Genomic DNA, 19,602 nt, shown 5'->3' with positions numbered 1-19,602 from the left:
ATGTTAACCCTATGTGACTAATGTTGGCATGTCAGGATAAGTCCTACTCCAAGCAATTTTAAAAATCCTAGAATAAAGCTGTTTTCATTTCTGTGTTTCAAAGCCTCTAATATCTGGTTGAAAAGCTTCTTAGAACAGGCGCGTTTATGTAAAAAAAAATGGTGTCCCGTCCTTTGTTTTGTTTCTTGTCACATAAAATGAAATGTGAACCTTACCCATGAAAGTCCTTGGATCTGTGTTCTGCACATTGCCTCTGAGTGATTGTGCCTTGTTATCCCACTCATTATTTGTACACCCCTTTCAGTGGCAGTGAATGTCTGATAGATGCAGGAGGAGAGGTGACAAGGGGAACAGGGTGTTGTTTGTTCCCAGATTTTGATTTTGCAGTTGGGGACGGGTACTAAAAAACTTTCAGTGTGACACATTCATTGCTACAGATAATAAACAATGAACTGCGAGGCCAGGAAATTGTCATAGCCATGAATCTACTGCAGGAATGTTCAAGTACACATCCTCGGCACTTCATATATCTAGATTCCTTCCCATAATAGTAAAGTTCTGTGAATATGCGCACACGGCTATTCTACTTTAGACCACATTCTTCAAATGTCCCCCTGAGTAAAGACATTTCATGCCAAAATTACAGTAAAGTTAATCAAAGCCACTAATAATAAATCTTATATTTCTAGTTAATGTTTATTTAACTTAAAGGAGTTGTCCATCTCCCCGTCCCCCCAGTAGGCTCCACGACGCTCGGTTCTGATTCCTTTGGTCCACTGCTACGTTCACTGTGCGCTGGTATCTACCAGTAAACTTCCAGCACAGAGGGGGGTCACATGTACTGCTGCAGCCATTGCCTGGCCGCAGCATTGACTTGTCCCCCAAGGAGCACATCACAGGGAAGGAGGGGACCAAAAAGTGTTACAAAGCTAGACAACTCCTTTAATACATCCTGCTTCCCAGCTTCTAAATACATGAACATCAGAAAAGTCTGAGTAATAAATATCTAAGGTTGGGTTCACACATTTTAGCCCACTGTGGCCAATACTGTGCCAGCATGTGGATTCCTTGCTAATTGGTGTGGTTTTATATTGTAATGGCTGTACAGTTTTGCTGGTAAAACTGCTAGCTGCAACTATATCCAGTCTCCAGGTATGGTCTTGTTTGCATGCCAAAATTGTAGCATTGTACAGTGGATGAGATCCACTGTCCAATGAATTATGCTATATTGCAAAAATTTGCTGACCACGCCTCACCTTTGGATATATTTGGCAGTATGCATGTACACTCTACTGACCTATGTAATTGATACGATGACCAGCTGCCATTCTGCCGTACTGCCATTTAATATAATCTGTTAGATAAAATAATCCCTCAGTCTGTCAATAATTCACCTAACGTAAATGGCCTATGATGCCAAAGCAATGCCTATGGTCTACACTGGCAGCCATATCATGTAGTATCGATGGCTTTTCTCCATGTTATGGGCTGCTAGTGACAGATTAATAATATTGCTTAGATATAAAATATTTGGGGGAATTGAAGAGGTTCTCCCTGCTATAGGTAATGATCTCATCATCCTCAGGATAGGACATAAGTATCAGTTCCATGTGGGTCAGACATCCAGCACCCCCAATCAGCTGTTTCAGGCTGCTGTGGAAACTACACAGTGTACAGAGCTGGGGGGCAGACAGAGAAGAGAATGGCAGCTGAGCTTCAGTACACTAGTGCCAGAAACTACACAGTATATGGTGCCTTCTGCCTCTGTACACTGCATGGCAGCCCAAAACAGATGATCTCTGGGGGCGACGGGTCTTGGACCCACATGTATCTGGTGTTGAAGACCTATCCTAAGAGTAGGTCATCAAAATCTGTAGCCTATTTAATGTTTTAAAGTACCTATATAATATTTTAAGAGGTAATTTTTGTGATGAAGCTACTATTTTATTCGCCTTGTACTAGCCACATTTTGTATATAATTAATATTAATAAAGCTTCATATTTTAAAAGGAAGTTAGTGCAGGTTGCAACACTGAACATTTCTTCTGCTACACAGTGTGCAACACATATCCACTCAGCCTCTGACATATGAATAGCTGCAGAGAGGTTGACTTACCCTTGAGAAGAAAACAAGTGAATTGCCTGTTCAACTTAAGTTGACAAATTAAGAAAGAGAACAGTATTGCTGAGCAGGCAACATAAAGACAAATCTACATGATGAGGGATTTGGCTGACCCAGTGTTATTGGAAACGGTATATATTTCTTCAAGGTCCAGCTTAGATTCTGTGGTAGTTCATACACCTCCAAGAATTTAACTGGATATCATTTACTCAACATACATTTAGACGTAGCAAAGGCCAGTCTAGTTCAGAAGCAAGCAATTTCCCAAAAGTTTAGGAACTTATGCTTGTTTTAGTCAAGTAGATTTAAAGGCATCCTTCTTTTTTTACATTTCTCATTTCATCAAATCAACATTTCCCATCCCGGTTTATGCACCACATAAAATTCTGACAAGCATTAATGGACAAAACATTTGTAGACAACGTTTGCTTGAAATTGTTTTGAGATCTTTGGCTGCTTGAACTTGTGCAGACTTGGAACATCTTAAAGACTTGTGCTTATGAGTTGCTTACAAAAGTTGAAGATACTTTTAGAGAAGTTTTATGTAGCCAGGAGTGCCTTTCGAACAACAAATAGAGCATCACTAATTCAAAGCACCCTGCTACCCAGATCTTCGGGATGGTAGTTAAGGTACCTGCACACGTGGCAGATTTTATTGCAGAAAATCAATTCTGAAAATCAGTTCCAAGTCCATGGATTTCTGCAAGCCCAATTTAGGTGAATGGAAGTGATTTTCAGTTGCAGACATTTTCTGCAACAAGATCTGCCACGTGTGAAGCCACCCTTGTACTCTTGGCATATTTATATGAGATATAGAGGTTCTTATAGTATAGATTTTGGACATTCAGTAAGGAATAAGATCATGCTGTAATCTAGGTGTGCTGTCCGGCTGATGTGTGCTGTGATGCCTGATTAGCACCCCTTTTGTTCACCTAAAATGTGTGCATGATAAGCCACCATTGTAATTAAGTTTACTTGTTCTGCATTCAGCCAAAAAATTCTGCCAAAACATCTCGGTTCATGGACCATAGCTTAGGTGACTCTTCAGAGAAAAATCCCAACGCTATGTGTATGTGTGTCGAATTCCAAATGGATTCTTTTTGAAAAGTTGGACTGTGCTTGTATAATATAAAATTATTGAATTTATTTATAGTGAAGCTCCACCTTTAATGATATAATATTATTGAAAATGCTTTCTTTAGTCATGGATGCTTTTCAGTAATAACATGGGGGGATTTTTAAGATGGAGCATCACTTTATTACATAATAGTAATATTTTTTATTCTGCTAGATTAGTGGAACTGTATTTTATAATTAGAAATAGAAAAGCATGTAAAAGCATGTGTGATTTATCTTGATCTTAGTCCTCCTACATCCCACCTAGCAACGCTCTTCTGTGTCTCTCCACCAGGGGGCACCCTTCTACCAGGGAGCGAGCCCACAGTGGATACGGTGTCAGTGCAGCCAATCCCAGTCTACTGGTATTACGTTATGGCAGCAGGAGGCGCTGTTCTGGTGCTGGTCTCCGTCGCACTAGCCTTGGTGCTCCACTACCACCGCTTCCGCTATGCGGCCAAGAAGAGCGACCCAGCCATCACCTACAAAACCTCACACTACGCTAATGGGGCACCTCTGGCAGTGGAGCCTACCTTAACTATAAAACTAGAGCAAGATGATCCTGATCACAGTTCACGTTGCTGAGGGCGATATGGACGCTGGATCTAGACTTAAAAGACTCAAGAACTGTTGGCTCAATTTGCACTTTTATTCTCCCTTTCCTTTTAACATCTCGTCCCCTCTTGACTGTCTCTAAAATCTAATGCTGCATCTTGGAAAATGTTTGAGATAAAGGGGCAATGCCTTTTAGAACCTGAATGCTTTTTATTTTCAAAGACAATTATTTTTCCAAGTTTTTTTTAATTTTCCCCCAGATGGAAAAAAAAACATTGCCTGAAAATATGAAGGAATTTTTTTTAAGAGCATACATATCTATATCTCTGTGTGTATGAGATTGCACGTAAGTAGTGGTGCAAACCACTAATGGAAGTAGGCAATTAAAACAAATGTATTTCAGTGAGCTCATGGACAATGCGGGCCAAACCATGTGACTGATGCCATTCAGTACTATCCATGCTAGAGCCCAGGATGTAAAAATGTAAATTAAATTTGTAGTTAATTTACTACAGTGCATACAAAATATTATTTTGCTACTTGTGCTTATCTCCCCACACTCTTTATGCTACCATTAAGGATAGAATTTTCTAAGCATGAGTTCATTCTCTTAAATGATTGTGCCAATTTTTCAACTTGTGCTTGGGGACAATATCTTTAAAGCATGGTAGCTACATAAAAAAAATGTAATGTTACCAAAGGAGTAATGGGACAACCTTCTGTCGATACTGTGGAGCTCACTGCAGTACGTTTTTAGACACCTTATACTACATATATGCAATTACAAAAACAGAGTTATTTTTATTTCTTGGAAGCTGTTCTTTTTGTAAAATTTCAGAAATTCATTTTGCTTAAGCAATTATTTAATGGCCTCACAACATACAGAATAACACTCAAATGGACCTGTTTTCAAGACAAGAGTTGTTGACAGGGGATTAGAACATAAATGGGATATAAGTTAAAAATGAATGCAAAGGAAAGCAATAGTATCACGTAACAAAGTAAAGGTTACCCAATGAAAGCATACCTTCTGATTCTGGCTACCTTGAGGAAAACCACTATTTTTTCTCTGTACTGTCTTTATACGCATCCCCAGGTATAATTCACCTACTGATGTATCTTGTGTCAAAGGAGAGGAGTGTCAGAGCAGCTGCCCCTATATGTTCAGATCTTCATGGTCATTGGGTGGGCATCTCAGTACTGAATTACTGGAATACTAATGAATTCCTTTATAAACTATTAATTCATTTCATTCTTAACTCCCAACCATCTATGAATGAAGTTATTTCTGCTTAAAGGGGTTGTGCCATAAACTGCTTTTCACGGTGTATTTTCATCAATTACTCTAGCTCCCATACCTCCTTGGCTTTTTTTTATTTTTTTATTTACCTCATTTACAGTTTTCTCTTATCCCCCATGCTTGAACCCTACTTCCATAATTGCAATGTGTCTGCTGTCACATCATGCCTTATGGCAGTGAGATGTTTCTTGGCATCAGCAGATCATGTGACACTAACCACACCCCTTGTTCTTACCAATGAGGCTTCCTGAGTCCTATATTGCAAGACTCCAATGCAGGACATAACAAACAGCAACTGAATATCTAAACAGATTTGCCACAGTTTTAAAACATTTTGGTATTTGGGGAAACTGATGTACCATCGATATCTGTTGGGCAGGACACATTTATTGCCAGTTACTTGATTTATCTGAGCTTTCGAAAGCAGTCAGTATCCAATGCTCTCTTAGTTTTTCAGATGAACAAATAGTGGTTGTACAAGTTACATGAACCATTAGAATCTGCTACCCTATTTTAACTCACTTTGCATAAATGTTCAATCTACTAACACAGAGATGTATATGGTACAGTTCCTAGACTTTGTCAGAAGTAAATTTGGGTGTAAGCGTTATATCTTTGTAATCCAAAATTTCAGGCTATGGTGTCATTTAATGGGATTCTTTGGATATACTGTTAAAGAGGACTTGTCAGCTCTCTTGACATGCCTTAGTAAATTCTTATATTCCACACAGTATAAGAATTCAGAAGCATATTTTCTTATAACTTTGTGTTGTGGCATTCTTCTGTTATTCCTAGTAGAAATGTATAAATAAATTGACTACTGGGTGTTACCGCACAGTCTGACCAATCATAGCTGGAAGTGCCAGACTTTGTGCAGACATATCCATTTTTTGAGCATGGCTACTAGAGGAACAGCGCAGAGCTGGAAGAAATGAAGCTCCAACACTGTTATTTCATGAAAAATCCAAGTGTTTACTAAAACAGGCATGTCAGGAGGGTGACAGTCCTCTTTAACATGTTGAGATATACATCTGTGTTAGCAAATGTTATAATAGACTTTTCCAATACAGTCTATCTCATATTTCCTAGCTTGGTTCTAATATGGAACCTTCTTTTTCCCAGGAACAGCAGCACTCTTGCTCTTGGGTTCATTCAAGTGAATGCGACTGGGCTGGAATACTAAATGCAGTCCATGGTCTAGTTTGATGCTGTATCTGGTGAAAAAGCAGACACAATTTTCTAATCTTGTACTGCACCACATGTTTAGGTACCACCAAGACATAACTAAAATTTTCCATCGAGGTTACTGGTGCCTGACTACAGCAAATTTTGGCCATTGCTTCAACATTTGTTTACCATATTTACAAAATAAGCCAAAAAAAGGAAATCTTGGTACTACAACTCTTTAGTTTTGGTCATACATTTCAGGAGAATAGCTCATCATCTGACCATTATTTCTGGTCCAGATTAAAACACACATCTATCATTGATCTGACACATGCACTTTTGCCATGTGTGTTATTTATTTTTTGTAATGTACATAACAATTGTGGCTCACACATTTTGCAGTTTTGGTGTTAGTGGAGCTTAAAAACAATAAGTTTTACTTATTTTTTTAGGTAGCAAATGGGTGGCCTTATATGCTAAAGTGACATAGAAATGTATATTTTTTTTGTATCCATGCTGTTCTTTGGGTGTTTGAATGTATTTCTCACAGAAATGCTAGTATACAGTTCACTGCTGTGTATAATAATTTTGAGCCTTTTTGTATTAGATTGGTTTTGTCCATTTGACATTACTGCTAATTATTTTTCTGTAATGTAATGCACACATAAGTATGTGCCTAGAGGTTGAAATATTTTGTACATTGTAAAGTACCTGTATAACCAGGAGGCAAATCAGGCAGTGTAGTAAGATAAAACGGAGACTAAATTTTACCAGCTTAAAATTTACCATGTTTCATTGACTTCACATGGAACAAAAACCCCATTTACTTTAAGGCAACCCTATGTTCACTGTTTGCTGTGTTTTTGTTTTTTTGGGGGAGATTCTTTACTTTTTCCCATTGAAGACTTCCATGTTCTGTGTGTCACTGTTGTCCAACTGGTGTTGCATAGAAGAGATCGGGTCCACAATGTCCTTTTCATAGCATTCAAGTTGGGGATACACATAAGATAACCCAGCCAAATAATTGGCAGAAAGCTATATCTCCCGATTCTCCCATACATATATACATGAGAAGATGGAAGAAAGCCACTGCAATTGAAATCCAATATGTCTGATCCTTTTTGCTCCCTACATCAGCTGTTTGGGGAACATCAGGAGACTCCAGACCTGCCAAAATTGGAATGTTTGACTGTATATGTATCTAATTTGTATGGCTAAATGAAGCTACCTCTATAAGGATTTTTTTGTTTTACATAGCTTAATGCCTTACACGTTAGGTGTTGTCAGTAGAACGCTCATTCAGCTGACTACTATCTCTTCAATCCGCTCTATATACATATAAGGTTCTTGTGTTCTGAACAGGGGAGAGGGGATAAGGCCATTACCAGTCACCTCTAGTGGTGCCTTATCTTTCTGAGATTAAAAGGATCAGACAAGTTGATATCCAACTGCCTATTCTTATCTCTCTTGAAATGCCCCATCAGGAGACAGTTGGAAGCCTCCTATATATATTATATGGTCAGCTGGTCTCACCGAAATCTGTGTGATTGGCCATCATTAAAGGGATTCTGTCGCCTCTTTTTACCCTATAGAGATGCGGACATGCAGGGCTAGATCGCCGCTAGCATGTCCGCAATCTACCTGTCTGATATCTGTGAGTTGTTTTATTGAGTGTAAAAAATGATTTTATATATATATGTAAATCAGCCTGGTAAGGAGCCCAAGGGGCTGTACTAACCGTTCTGTAGCCTAGCCACGCCCCCCTGTGAAGGAGCCCAGCACCGCCTGTATCCAGGAATCTCCTCCTTTCTCAGTCAGATCGCTGTAATCTTGCGGTGCGCGAGTTTGCGCATGCGCAGTTCCTTCCGCGAGGCTGATGCCAGCACAGGGTAGGAACACTATGCCAGCACTGCACATGCGCGAGGTCGCGCATCGCAAGATTACGGCGATCTGACAAGGAGGAGATTCCTGGAAACAGGCGGTTCTGGGCTCCTTCACAGGGGGGCGTGGCTGGGCTCCAGAACGGTTAGTACAGCCCCTTGGGCTCCTTACCAGGCTGATTTACATATATATAAAATCATTTTTTACACTCAATAAAACCACACAGAGATATGGGACAGGTATATTGCGGACATGCTAGCGGCGATCTAGCCATGCATGTCCGCACCTCTATAGGGTAAAAAGGAGGTGACAGAATCCCTTTAATGTTATATGTGTGACCTGCTTAAGATCTATGTAGTTCTCATCACAAAACCACTTGGACAGCATAGCGGTGCATGGAAGCCAGTTGTTAAGTCTATGTCCAGTGAGTACCAATCTTCTTCAGGGATCTATGTTGCAAGAATTCATTCTCATGATCCACTTAGTCTGTTGTCATGCAAACTTGCTGCACAATGCATTATAAACCCATTGAGCATGAAAGTGGTTCTTACAAAATGGCTTCCTTCTGGAGCTATGTGTTTGTACAGAGATTTTTTTTCACAGAGCCTAATTACAGGAGGAAATTTATTGTAACTGTTTTAAAAATCACATCAGTCCTAAAGTGTAAATGTAATTACGCTGCTATTTTTCTCTTGTCTGTGTAATCTAACAGCAGTATCTGAGGCTTACCATCTGTTACCACATGCTTAGAACAAAGTTCCATGATTGTAAATAGCATTTACTGTTTGACAGTAAAAAATTAAAAATAATATATCTACATATATACAAAAAGAAGTAACCAGCTGCATTGTGCACAAATGAAGAGACTAAACAAAAGGAACATATACAACAAGGCACCTTTTCTCCTAAGTTTCCTATTTTTTGGAAACTATTTCTCATTAATGTGTTTTTCTTCTGCATCTTTGCTGCCTTTTTAGATGCTTGCGTTATTGTTGATAAAATTTGAAAGAATGCATAAAAGACAGATATCATGAAATGTATGTTCTCTTTTCTCAGCGATATAAAGTCTGTTTCCTTTCAATGTTTGTCATGTTGCTGTCTGGTTCTGAAGGGGTTGCTTTAAAATGTTATACAAATACAGTTATTGAAGCCTAAAGTAAAAACACACTATTTGGACTTCATATTCGGTCAAACACAGTTTCTTTGTAGAAAAGACATAAACTGTACTTAACAAATAGTTCTTAATATGCCTTGTGGCAAGGGGGAGATGTTATGGTATTTTATTAAAGGGATAATCACATTAAAGTAAAGCTGTATGCAGGTTATATCTTTATATTGGGTAACTGGATGGCCACTTTTCTTGCCTATACAGAAATACCATCTTCTCCAATAGTTGGTTGCCCATCACTTACCCATGGTTGTCCTACATTCATGCCTTACAAAAGAAGCAACATTTGAATCAGTATTTATTAGTAGGCATTTTTTGATCACAAGGGACCACTTCTAAGTATTGGTTCATCTGCCAAATGCACTTCAAAGTCCTGGTCCAGACGGTTTTTCAGGTTTTTTGGCAATGGTTCTTCTCCTGTAGATATTAAGACATTTTTTATATTAATGTGATTATAAGTGATGGAAGGCACAACCCTTTAATAGAAGACCACACCATAAATGTTATCCATGTTTCTACCTGTTAATTATTTGCAAACAATTGGGCATGGTGAATGCTGTTCTTTATCTATATGCTGTAAAATGTTCTTTTCTATGAAAACCCTGGTAAAATCAATATTGAAAAATATTGATATCCAATCATCTTCTCCCCCTCCCTTATAATTGCACATTTCTTGCTTTGTCCTCTGCCTGAGAATGAAAGACAAAAAAACTTATGGAAATTTGAAACTTATTTGATTATGTGCTGTGTGGAATGTGATTAAAGGATAATATTTTTGTACAATCATCTGTTTCTATTTACTTTCCCCTGAAAATGACTCATATAGGTGATGCTGGCTCTCCAGCACTTAAACAAGTTCACAGCTTTTTGTGATCCCCATCAGCCTCTCTTTCTTATGGTATCAGCATTTTGCTTACTGTCTTGAAGTTTCAATCAGTCTGTCACCTGAGACGACAATGATGGTAGTTCCGGGATTTTACTAAAGTTGCTAAGTGCTAAATTGCCCGAATGTGATTATAATGAAGATTGTCCTCTCTCTGGGGTAATCAACAAAATGGGACATCATTTTCCCTTTCCCTAAAGGGCAAAAATAAGCAACACAATCACGCTGGTGTGCATCAGCAGCTTAGTGGAAATTTATTGTCAGGATCTCATCAGACTTAGTTTCTCAGCTGGTGCAATGTTCATCCGGTATTTTGTGAAAAACGGTACTTTCAGTGGAAAAGGAGTAGGTGGTCAAATGGAAAGAATACTGGAAGTTGTTGCAACTGATGGGATATAACTGTCCTTTTCTAAGATCCACATGTGACCTGTAACCCTGATTCAACTTCATCAGCTAATATGTGATTAGCCAATCCAATATAATAGGATAAGGAGAATGCACAAACATTTTACTTTGCCTTTTCAATATTATAATTGAACGTTATTGAACACATTTTGTATGTCATTGATTTTGTAATACATTAGACTGTTTGTTAATTAGTCATTTTTAGGACAGAAAGCTATGCCTGGTACAATACAACAGATTTTAATTCACACATACAGTACATAGGTTTTGCAAGAACAAACAAATCTGAAACATGGTAAAAATCAGTATACTATCTGTATACTAAATATATAGTATTCAAAACACCTGGTTTAAGACTGAAAAGTGCGAGTTCCGACTATCATGTAACAACTTTACTGGCATGACATAAGCAACATATGTATGATGTTGGTGACTACTTTAACTACTCTAAACTAATGTTTGTTAGTGCCATTATGTGGATGAAATGATTGGTAATGTAAAGACACGATGGCTTGTTTAAGCATATGAACAATCTTGGATTGGATACTTCCTGATACTCTTAAGCTGGCCATATACAATAAATATATGTCCACTGAACCTATTAATTTCATTGGAATCAGCCTTCTATCTATTGTGTATGGAGCCTTCCAAACCTTCCCCCAAGGCAAGTGCCAAAGGACAGAAGGGTTAAGGATGTTGGCTTTCAACAGCCTGATTTTTTGCTCTTAGGCAAATTAGGTATCCCACAGGAGGTGTCTGGCAGCGACTTCCATTAATAACGCATGCATGCTTAGCCACACATATGTATGGGAAGATCAGGAGAGATGGTGGTCAGTCAACCAAGCGTTCAGACAACAGTTATCTCATGTGTATAGTCTGATTTATCTTTTTTGGTGCTCTAGACTCTCTCTCATATATATTTATATATATATATATATATATATATATAAGCAGCACAAGAAAAAAAATTGTAAATAATGGTCCACGTGATCCAGGTCACACATGTAGACAGGGAAGGGACCACAGCACTTGCAGAATTGGGAAGTAAATTGTATGTTTATTCACCAGTGTCCATAGCACCATCTTCTGCTGTGGTCTACTCCCTGGCCATATATATATATATATATATATATATATATATATGTTATAAAACAACCTAGATGGATTAGTTTACCTTTACTGATATGTAATAATTGTTAAATTTCTTGTGTATTGTGTATGGGTATTACTAGATGTTAATATTCTGCTTCTATCAAGTAGCCAGATACCAATCCATACTGACAGTTTTACAAGTTATTAATACTAGGGTTATTAAATTCTATTTAGATATTCTAGGACTAGTGTACACATAAAATGGATAAGATTTTTATAGACACGGTAGAAAACAAAAGGAGATATCTCACTGGTTACTATGGGCAGCTCACCAATTCAACATTTTAGAGTCCATAAAATAATAAACTACGGTAGACAGAATATATATATATATATAGTGTTTACCATAGTTTATTATTTTAACCAGTGAGATATCTCCTTTTGTTTTCTACCGTGTCTATAAAAATCTTATCCATTTTATGTGTACACTAGTCCTAGAATATCTAAATAGAATTTAATAACCCTAGTATTAATAACTTGTAAAACTGTCAGTATGGATTGGTATCTGGCTACTTGATAGAAGCAGAATATTAACATCTAGTAATACCCATACACAATACACAAGAAATTTAACAATTATTACATATCAGTAAAGGTAAACTAATCCATCTAGGTTGTTTTATAATAAAACCCTGTTATTGGAGCAATAACTTACAATTAATTATGTAATATATATATTTCGCTTCTGAATCTTCTCTAATATATTCCAACTTGTTTAAATTTCATCTAAAATGTTTTTATTTTGTGCTTCTTTGTAGTGGATGTTCCATTTATAAGACACAATTATGACCCGCAGGAACGTAACTTTGGAGGGAAACTAAGTAAGAAACACTACTTTCTACTCTATGTCGTATTTTTCTTGTTGTTTCTATTCTGTATTAGATCTTCTTTTATATAATTTATATTGTTATTTAATTTCTAATAAATATTTACTGTATTGTAGGTGACTATGAATCCTACACAACATTTCCCACTAGTAATGTGGTAACTCCAAGATCTGACAAAGAAGAAAGTTGGCTTTATACTTTGGATCCAATTTTGGTAACCATTATTGCCATGAGTTCTCTTGGAGTCCTTCTTGGGGCTATTTGTGCTGGTTTGCTACTCTACTGCACTTGTTCCTATACTGGCCTTTCTTCTCGTAGCTCTACAACTTTGGAGAACTACAATTTTGAGCTTTATGATGGAATAAAACATAAGGTGAAAATGAATCCACAGAAATGTTGCTCTGAAGCATGACGGAATTCTCCAACTTAGTGATTTTGAACACGTGGCGATTCTCATTTAGAAGTCTCCTAGCCATCATATGTGGTGGCAGTAAATTAGCTGTTTCAGCTACTTTTCTTCATACGGACACTGAAATAGTTTGAGAAGAAAGGACTTTATACCAATGTCTCCCAAAACTCCAATGCCTCCCAGTTTTACAGACCTGATGTATAATTTTTAGACTATCGTACATATGGCATATTTCTCCACGGAGGAGAGATGTGGATTAAAATCTCGTATCAGTGCTGTTACCACTTGGACTTTTGGGAACAACAGCACTTTTAGTAGGACGAGATCAACTTCCCCCTGCCCCAAGTAAGGAGTTGCACGACAGCATCTAGACATGAGTAGAAGAGCCTTAAGATTACTTGTGATTCAGAGCCATTTTCTACAGCCAGGTCTCTAAAGGAAATGTGACCGTCTTCTGCATACGGTCTATAAAAAAAAAAATTTCTCCCCCAAATGCCTAGAACAAAGGACACATTTTTAAAGGGTTTTATATTCAGAGCTGGCTTTGATTGTACCTTTTATGTATTGTATGTTTGGGTGGGTAGGGTTGATTACAATTCATGTATTGTTTTCTGGTGAAGCTTATTCAAGTTACAGTTGACCCCCAAAATTGCATTTGCTATCATTGTGCTGTAGACAGATTTATTAAAGTGAACCTTCCTCCACCAAATAGTAGAGAAAGCCATTTAATGAGATACTCAATTATTTAAACCCTGGCTTGGTGATACCAGTGCATTTCTATGTGGCATTCTTGTGAGCACTGGTTCATATCCAAATGGCTGCCTTTTCTATATGAATGTGAGAGAAGCACTTAAAGTATCTAGTCTTTTGCTTTTCAGGTAACGAGAATGGACACTCTGATAAGATCAATGTCTCCTGCATATTTACACTGCACACTGAACATTGTTATTTCAGTTCCCTTGCTGAAGATGTACTAGTGCAATTCCAGAAAACATAGTTATGAGTGAGAGACCCAAATGGGGGATTCACTGTCCTCTTAGATTTTAGTACAATGGTAAGGTGAATAGACAAGTCATTCTACTGGCATAACTCAAGACAGCAGTAAAAAAAAGTATTAACTTTGGGTTAGTATACTTCCATCACGTACATATTATGTAGTACTTCCTCATCAGATGTTCTCCATACTTCTGTATGGACACATATCATATCCTTTAATAGGTGCTGCTCTTTGTGTTATAAAAAGAGCAGCATTTTTAGAGCACATACTAAGTTAGGGTGGAATCTGGAAGTATGAACAGCCTTAAAACATGCATAACCAGCTGGGTAGCAAAGCATGCTGGGAGTAAACTAAGAGCTACTTCTTATCTGTACTTGCCTTAACTATATGTAGCATAACTCATTGGCAATGTGTTTACATGTAGTGGTCATGTAGCATTAGTTCATATGAAAGTAAGTGGCATTCCTTTATTAAGGTGATACCCAGCTCACAGGACACACATTCATGCAGTTCAATGTTGGAGCATTTCATCAAACCTAATATCAAATCCAAATAAGTAGGAGAAATGTGTAGGTTTCCATCATGCTTCTCTTTGTTCTTTAGGATCCAGTCACAGTTTTTGGATTAGTTAGAACACAACCTCATCTAATAAAATATTTTGATCCAACATAGTAAAAATATGTTATGCTGTGACCCACGCAGGGGTCTTTCACGAGCAGTGCTGATTTTGGATCTGTTGCTGTGTAAGAGCTTATTCACAGGAACGTGCCGTATTTTGCGGTCCAAAACACAGATGCCGCCCGTGTGCCTTCCATAATTTGCGGAACGGACGGCCCTTTATAGAAATGCCTATTCTTGTCCGCAAAACGGACAAGAATAGGACCAGACTCTTTTTGCGAGGCAATGGATGCAGAGAGCACACAGAGTGCTGTCGGCATCTTTTGCGGCCCCATTGAAGTGAATAAGTCTGCACCCGAGCTGCAAAAAATGCAGCTCAGATGCGGAACAAAACCATGGTCGTGTGAATGAGCCCTAAAGCAGTCTATAATATGCCACTATACGAACAAGATTTTGGCACAACAGATCAAAAAAAATCCCACACCAGCTCGAGCATCAGTAATAAATGGTCAGATTGGGTGAATATAATTATAGGTGCGCACTCTCACATTAACTAGCACTTAGTATCAATTGTAAGGGGCAATACCTGGGCTTTTTATGGTTACTTTGGTGCCTAATTGTTGACTTTTGTTTGTTGGTTTTTATTTATGGATTGTATTGCCCAGTTCATTGTACTGTGTATGTTTTTTAGTAAAATAGCGTAAACTAGTGTCTTATACCTACGGGGGTTTTCTTGTTGTACTTTTGATTAAGGAAATAGGGGCTGTTTACATATCAGGAGCAGCTAGAGTCATAACTTTTCCTTTACACATAGTCCTGTTTCCTACGTAAGTGCCTTGGATATTCAGAAGAAGATGGAACTTTTTGTTTAATGCCGTGATTTCTTGAGGGCCCTTTCAAATGTGAATGTGATGCACATGTTTAGGACTTGGTTTGGAAAACTAATGTAGTAAGTGTGTAGTTCCTGTTGCCAAAGTATGGATAGATATAGCCATCGGGTGATGATTCATAGAAGATATAGGATCATTGTTTTTGCTTGTTCCAGTTACACTAAATACTTCTACTTAGTACATAAAGAAGGTTCATTTATATTAATGTTGCATACTGTCATCATCATGGCTACCAACTATTCAAATGCTTTGCTACCATAGAGTCATTAAAGCCCATTGACATGTCAAGAATTCCATTAAACAGTTCCTATACCACAGTGGAAGGAAAAGTGAATGTTGTGTTGCAGTTGCCAACTGTTCAGTGCCTCTTTAAGGTTAAAGTTTATACCCAACGCAAACAATGCAGCAGTACAGACATTTTATTACTGTAGTGCAACATTTTTGATGTGTAAGGATTAGTTTTCAAAACTTTTTTTTTGTTTGCATTCTTTTTGTACTGTGATCGCTGTGCCACCAGGGTCATTTACTATGGCCTGCCAATCAGTTATATGGCTATCTGAGAATGTATTCAGACATCTATACCACCAAGGTCACTTACTATACCCTGCCGATCAGTTATACGGCTATCTGAGAATGTATTCAGACATCTATACCACCAAGGTCACTTACTATACCCTGCCGATCAGTTATACGGCTACCTGAGAATGTACTCAGACCTCCTAGAAGCCCTTCAGAACCAGGCTACTATTACTGAATGTATCCATATAGTTTCACTGATGAAGCCAGTATGTTTTTCTGGCTTCAAAAAGTCACAAGTTTGCAATCACTTGCGCAAAATAAAATGTTACGACTTTTTGCATTTTTGTGCATGGAAAAGTATGTGAGGTTAGCTGTGTTAATGAGTTTCACTTCAGATTAATTATTCAGACATTTTTAAAAAGTCGCGATCTCACTCCAGCAGGGGAGTGGAGTAGCTTTTCTAGACAAAAGTGTTTGATTTAAGGAGGAGACAAATTTATCAAAAAACATGCGACACGTGATATAAATGTAGCATAAAGTACATAAACACAGACTCAAGCAAAACTGACATCAAATATCCCCCTCATCATAAATTTCCTCCATAGAGTTTATATCAGATTCAAATCAAATTAACACTTTATATGATAATAGTAAAAACAAATATGGGTCTTAAAAGCAACTTTGAAATGACTAACAGTCGTTTTCAAGCATATTTTTGCAGTAAGTTTGTCCAGAATTTCAAGGAACATTCCATGAAAGTCCATTAAACTGTATTATGCCTTTTGCAGGATTTTTTTTCATATGAAATGACAAATATTACACCCGATAATACAAGCAGTCATTCATTACAGCAACCATGACTCCATACTGGACAGTAAGAATGTTTTTGTAGAATTGAAGGGTCTGATCTTGCAACCATAATTTAAATTGTTTTTATTTATGTGTAATGTTAAAGCGGCAATGAAATATACTCAGCAAATTTCATATTTTGTTTCTCAAAACATAAGTCACTCTGCCACTCTTGAATGTTAAGGGCCTCTGTAAGTGTTTGATATTAAAAGTGATTCTAATTTTTAGAATATGCTTTCACAAACATAATCAGTCCAAGACCTTTTATCATTTGTAAATAATTTCTATTACAACTTGCTGTAACTCCCTTTCTATTTATATTTCCCTAATTCTTTTTAAATCTTTATGTAAATATGAAATTTGCATTGAGTATTTTATTTTTTGTCACCTGCTGCTTTTTAATCCTTTTACGGGGGGGCTTGGAATGGCTTGGCCTTGCATGCTCCTTTGGTAGCATTGGGGTTAAATGACATCATTCCATTTGCTGGCTGAGCCAGAATGAATGGATTTAAGAGCTTTACTGTGATTCTTTATGTAAAGAATTAGAGATACAATGGAAACTGTGTTATGTAATTTGTATAAACATTTTTTTAAATAACTATTTAATAAAATAATAAGCCAGAATTTGCCATTGTTGGTTTTCTATTATATTGGATTATTGCGTGTCTGTATTTTTCTGTGATCAGGGAGATGTCAACGACAACAGTTATTGTGAGTATATACACAGATTTAAGTGTCAAATCATACACACATTTTCCATCTGGCTGCTTTAGTCTGATCAACATCTTAAAGGGTTTGTATGAGAAAAAAAAGGGTCTGCATTCCCCAGAAACAGCATCACTCTTGTCCATAGGCTTTGTCTTCTTCCACAGACAGCTTCATTGAAGTGAATCAAAATAAATTGCAATAACATATACAGACCATGTACATGAGTGGTGCTGTTTATGGGATTTATCTATCAGTTGATTTAGATCTCATGCACAACTCTTTTTCCTCTAGGCGTCACTTGGCGTGACCTTCCACTATGTTGCAAGTACACTGAAAAGAAGAGATCCAAGGAACTGGAGATGCCAAAAAAACCAAGCTTTTATTCATCTCATCATAAAATTTTAGTCAACATTTCCATCTAGCACAGCAAGAAGATAAGAGCAGGAATAACAAACACTACCCATTTAGGGATATTTCTGAGCTTAAATAATCAATTCAATTATTTCCTTATAGAGGAACCATAAGGATTTATGAGGGTTTTTAGAGCTATAAGCTTCAGTTATTTGAGTATAATGCGGAGTAGGAGGAGACTTGAATTACTACAGCTCTTTACTTACTCCCTGCTGATGTAGGCTTCAGGAGCAGATATAATGAGATAACTTAAATATCTTGAATATCTAAAGGTGGCAATACACTTACTTAATAGCTGTTGACCAAAGCTTAATTGGTCGATAGCAATTACTCCCGACCCTGCCATACACATGTACACTTGACTATGAGTGCAAGTGTGCACACAGGGGAGAGGGTAATAGGTAGCTGACAGACATCTCTGGTGGTAGCTTTGCTTCTGTAAGCAAAAGGATAGAGGATTAGGCATGTTGAAATCCACTACATATAAGATGTTTGAATGGTCCTGCCAAAATTGGTGAATTCAGCTGACATTCATCTAATAGTATGCTCACCTCAGGAATTACAAGCAATGTACTTTTATGGGGAAGATTTTCTAAATTTACCCTAGTAAGTCCTGTGATCACCGCAACCTTGGGACTAATTCAAGCAGTGTCTAGGAATGTACCAGCATGTTACAATATGTGAACTAACAAGCTTGTAGAAGCAGTGACTGTCACTGGGTTGCATCTTTAGATTGTCTGTAAAATGGCTCACTCTTTGATGATGTAAAAGCTCTACAGAGGCACTTACATGAGGATCCTAGTACACTAAGAAGTCCCAAATTGTAATAAGTAAGGTTTTACTTTTCAAAAATGACCAGTGCAACTCAACAGGAAAGTGCAAATATAATTACCTGCTGTTCTACCTGATTTATGTACATATGGACACTTTCACATTTTGGGCGAACTTCCTATTCATGTAAAATATATCTTCCTACATTATCTGTATAGGTTGTGTTCCTGATCATCCCCTTTCAACTATATAAGTTAGTGGTTTTCTCTTATTTACTACTAGGGATACATATCTATAACTAAATTTATTTATATAAAAATTTAGTCAGTGACATATTTGCCACAATTCTTTTACTTTAATTATGTAGTCCATAATTATGCCAGACACAGTATTGTTTCATTTGGGTTGCCATTAATCAGATGCCATCTGGTGGAGCATGACTGTTTTCTGTACTGGCTCCACAGTCATTTAACTAGCCTGCCTCAGATTAATCAGATCATGGTATACTCTGTCATGGCACAATGACAAAGTCTGGAGGTGGCGGCAGCATCAAGAGGCTACAGAGTGACACAATGACAGAGTGTGGAGGTGGCAGCAGCATCAGGAGACCACAGAGTTGCCCATGGTCTAATTGAAGGGATTGCTTGAGAATGTAAACAAATTATATAACGGCGGAGAGTATGCTAAAATAAAAATACCTGATAAATTCCCTGCCGCTTTAGGGGTCCCTTGCCATAGAAGCAGGCATCAGCACTGAGACCAGTGATTGGCTGCAGCAGTTATGTGGGTGTACACAATGTGATTGCCGCACAAAGGTAATCAAAGACTGGTTCATTGGAGCATCAAAGACTGGT

General features: G+C 37.6%; 1 protein-coding gene across 2 annotated transcripts in view; it reads left to right on the top strand.

The window, feature by feature from the left end:
* The window catches only part of NRP2 (neuropilin 2), a 130,338-nt gene extending 115,489 nt beyond the window's left edge, over positions 1 to 14,849 (top strand). Inside the window, exons 16-17 of one of the 2 annotated variants that reach the window (XM_040441380.1) lie at positions 12,508 to 12,570; positions 12,693 to 14,849. In XM_040441380.1, the coding sequence (XP_040297314.1) occupies positions 12,508 to 12,570; positions 12,693 to 12,988 (359 nt within the window). In that variant the 3' untranslated portion in view covers positions 12,989 to 14,849. Of the gene's footprint in view, positions 1 to 3,533; positions 4,748 to 12,507; positions 12,571 to 12,692 lie in introns of those variants that run through there. The other variant, XM_040441381.1, reaches the window with a different exon arrangement.
* The last annotated feature ends 4,753 nt before the right edge of the window (positions 14,850 to 19,602 follow it).

The sequence above is a fragment of the Bufo bufo genome, chromosome 7, assembly GCF_905171765.1.
Source record: "Bufo bufo chromosome 7, aBufBuf1.1, whole genome shotgun sequence".
Lineage (NCBI taxonomy): Eukaryota > Metazoa > Chordata > Amphibia > Anura > Bufonidae > Bufo > Bufo bufo.
The sequence above is the reverse complement of the archived record's forward strand: the minus strand, read 5'-3'. Positions and strand labels throughout refer to the sequence as shown.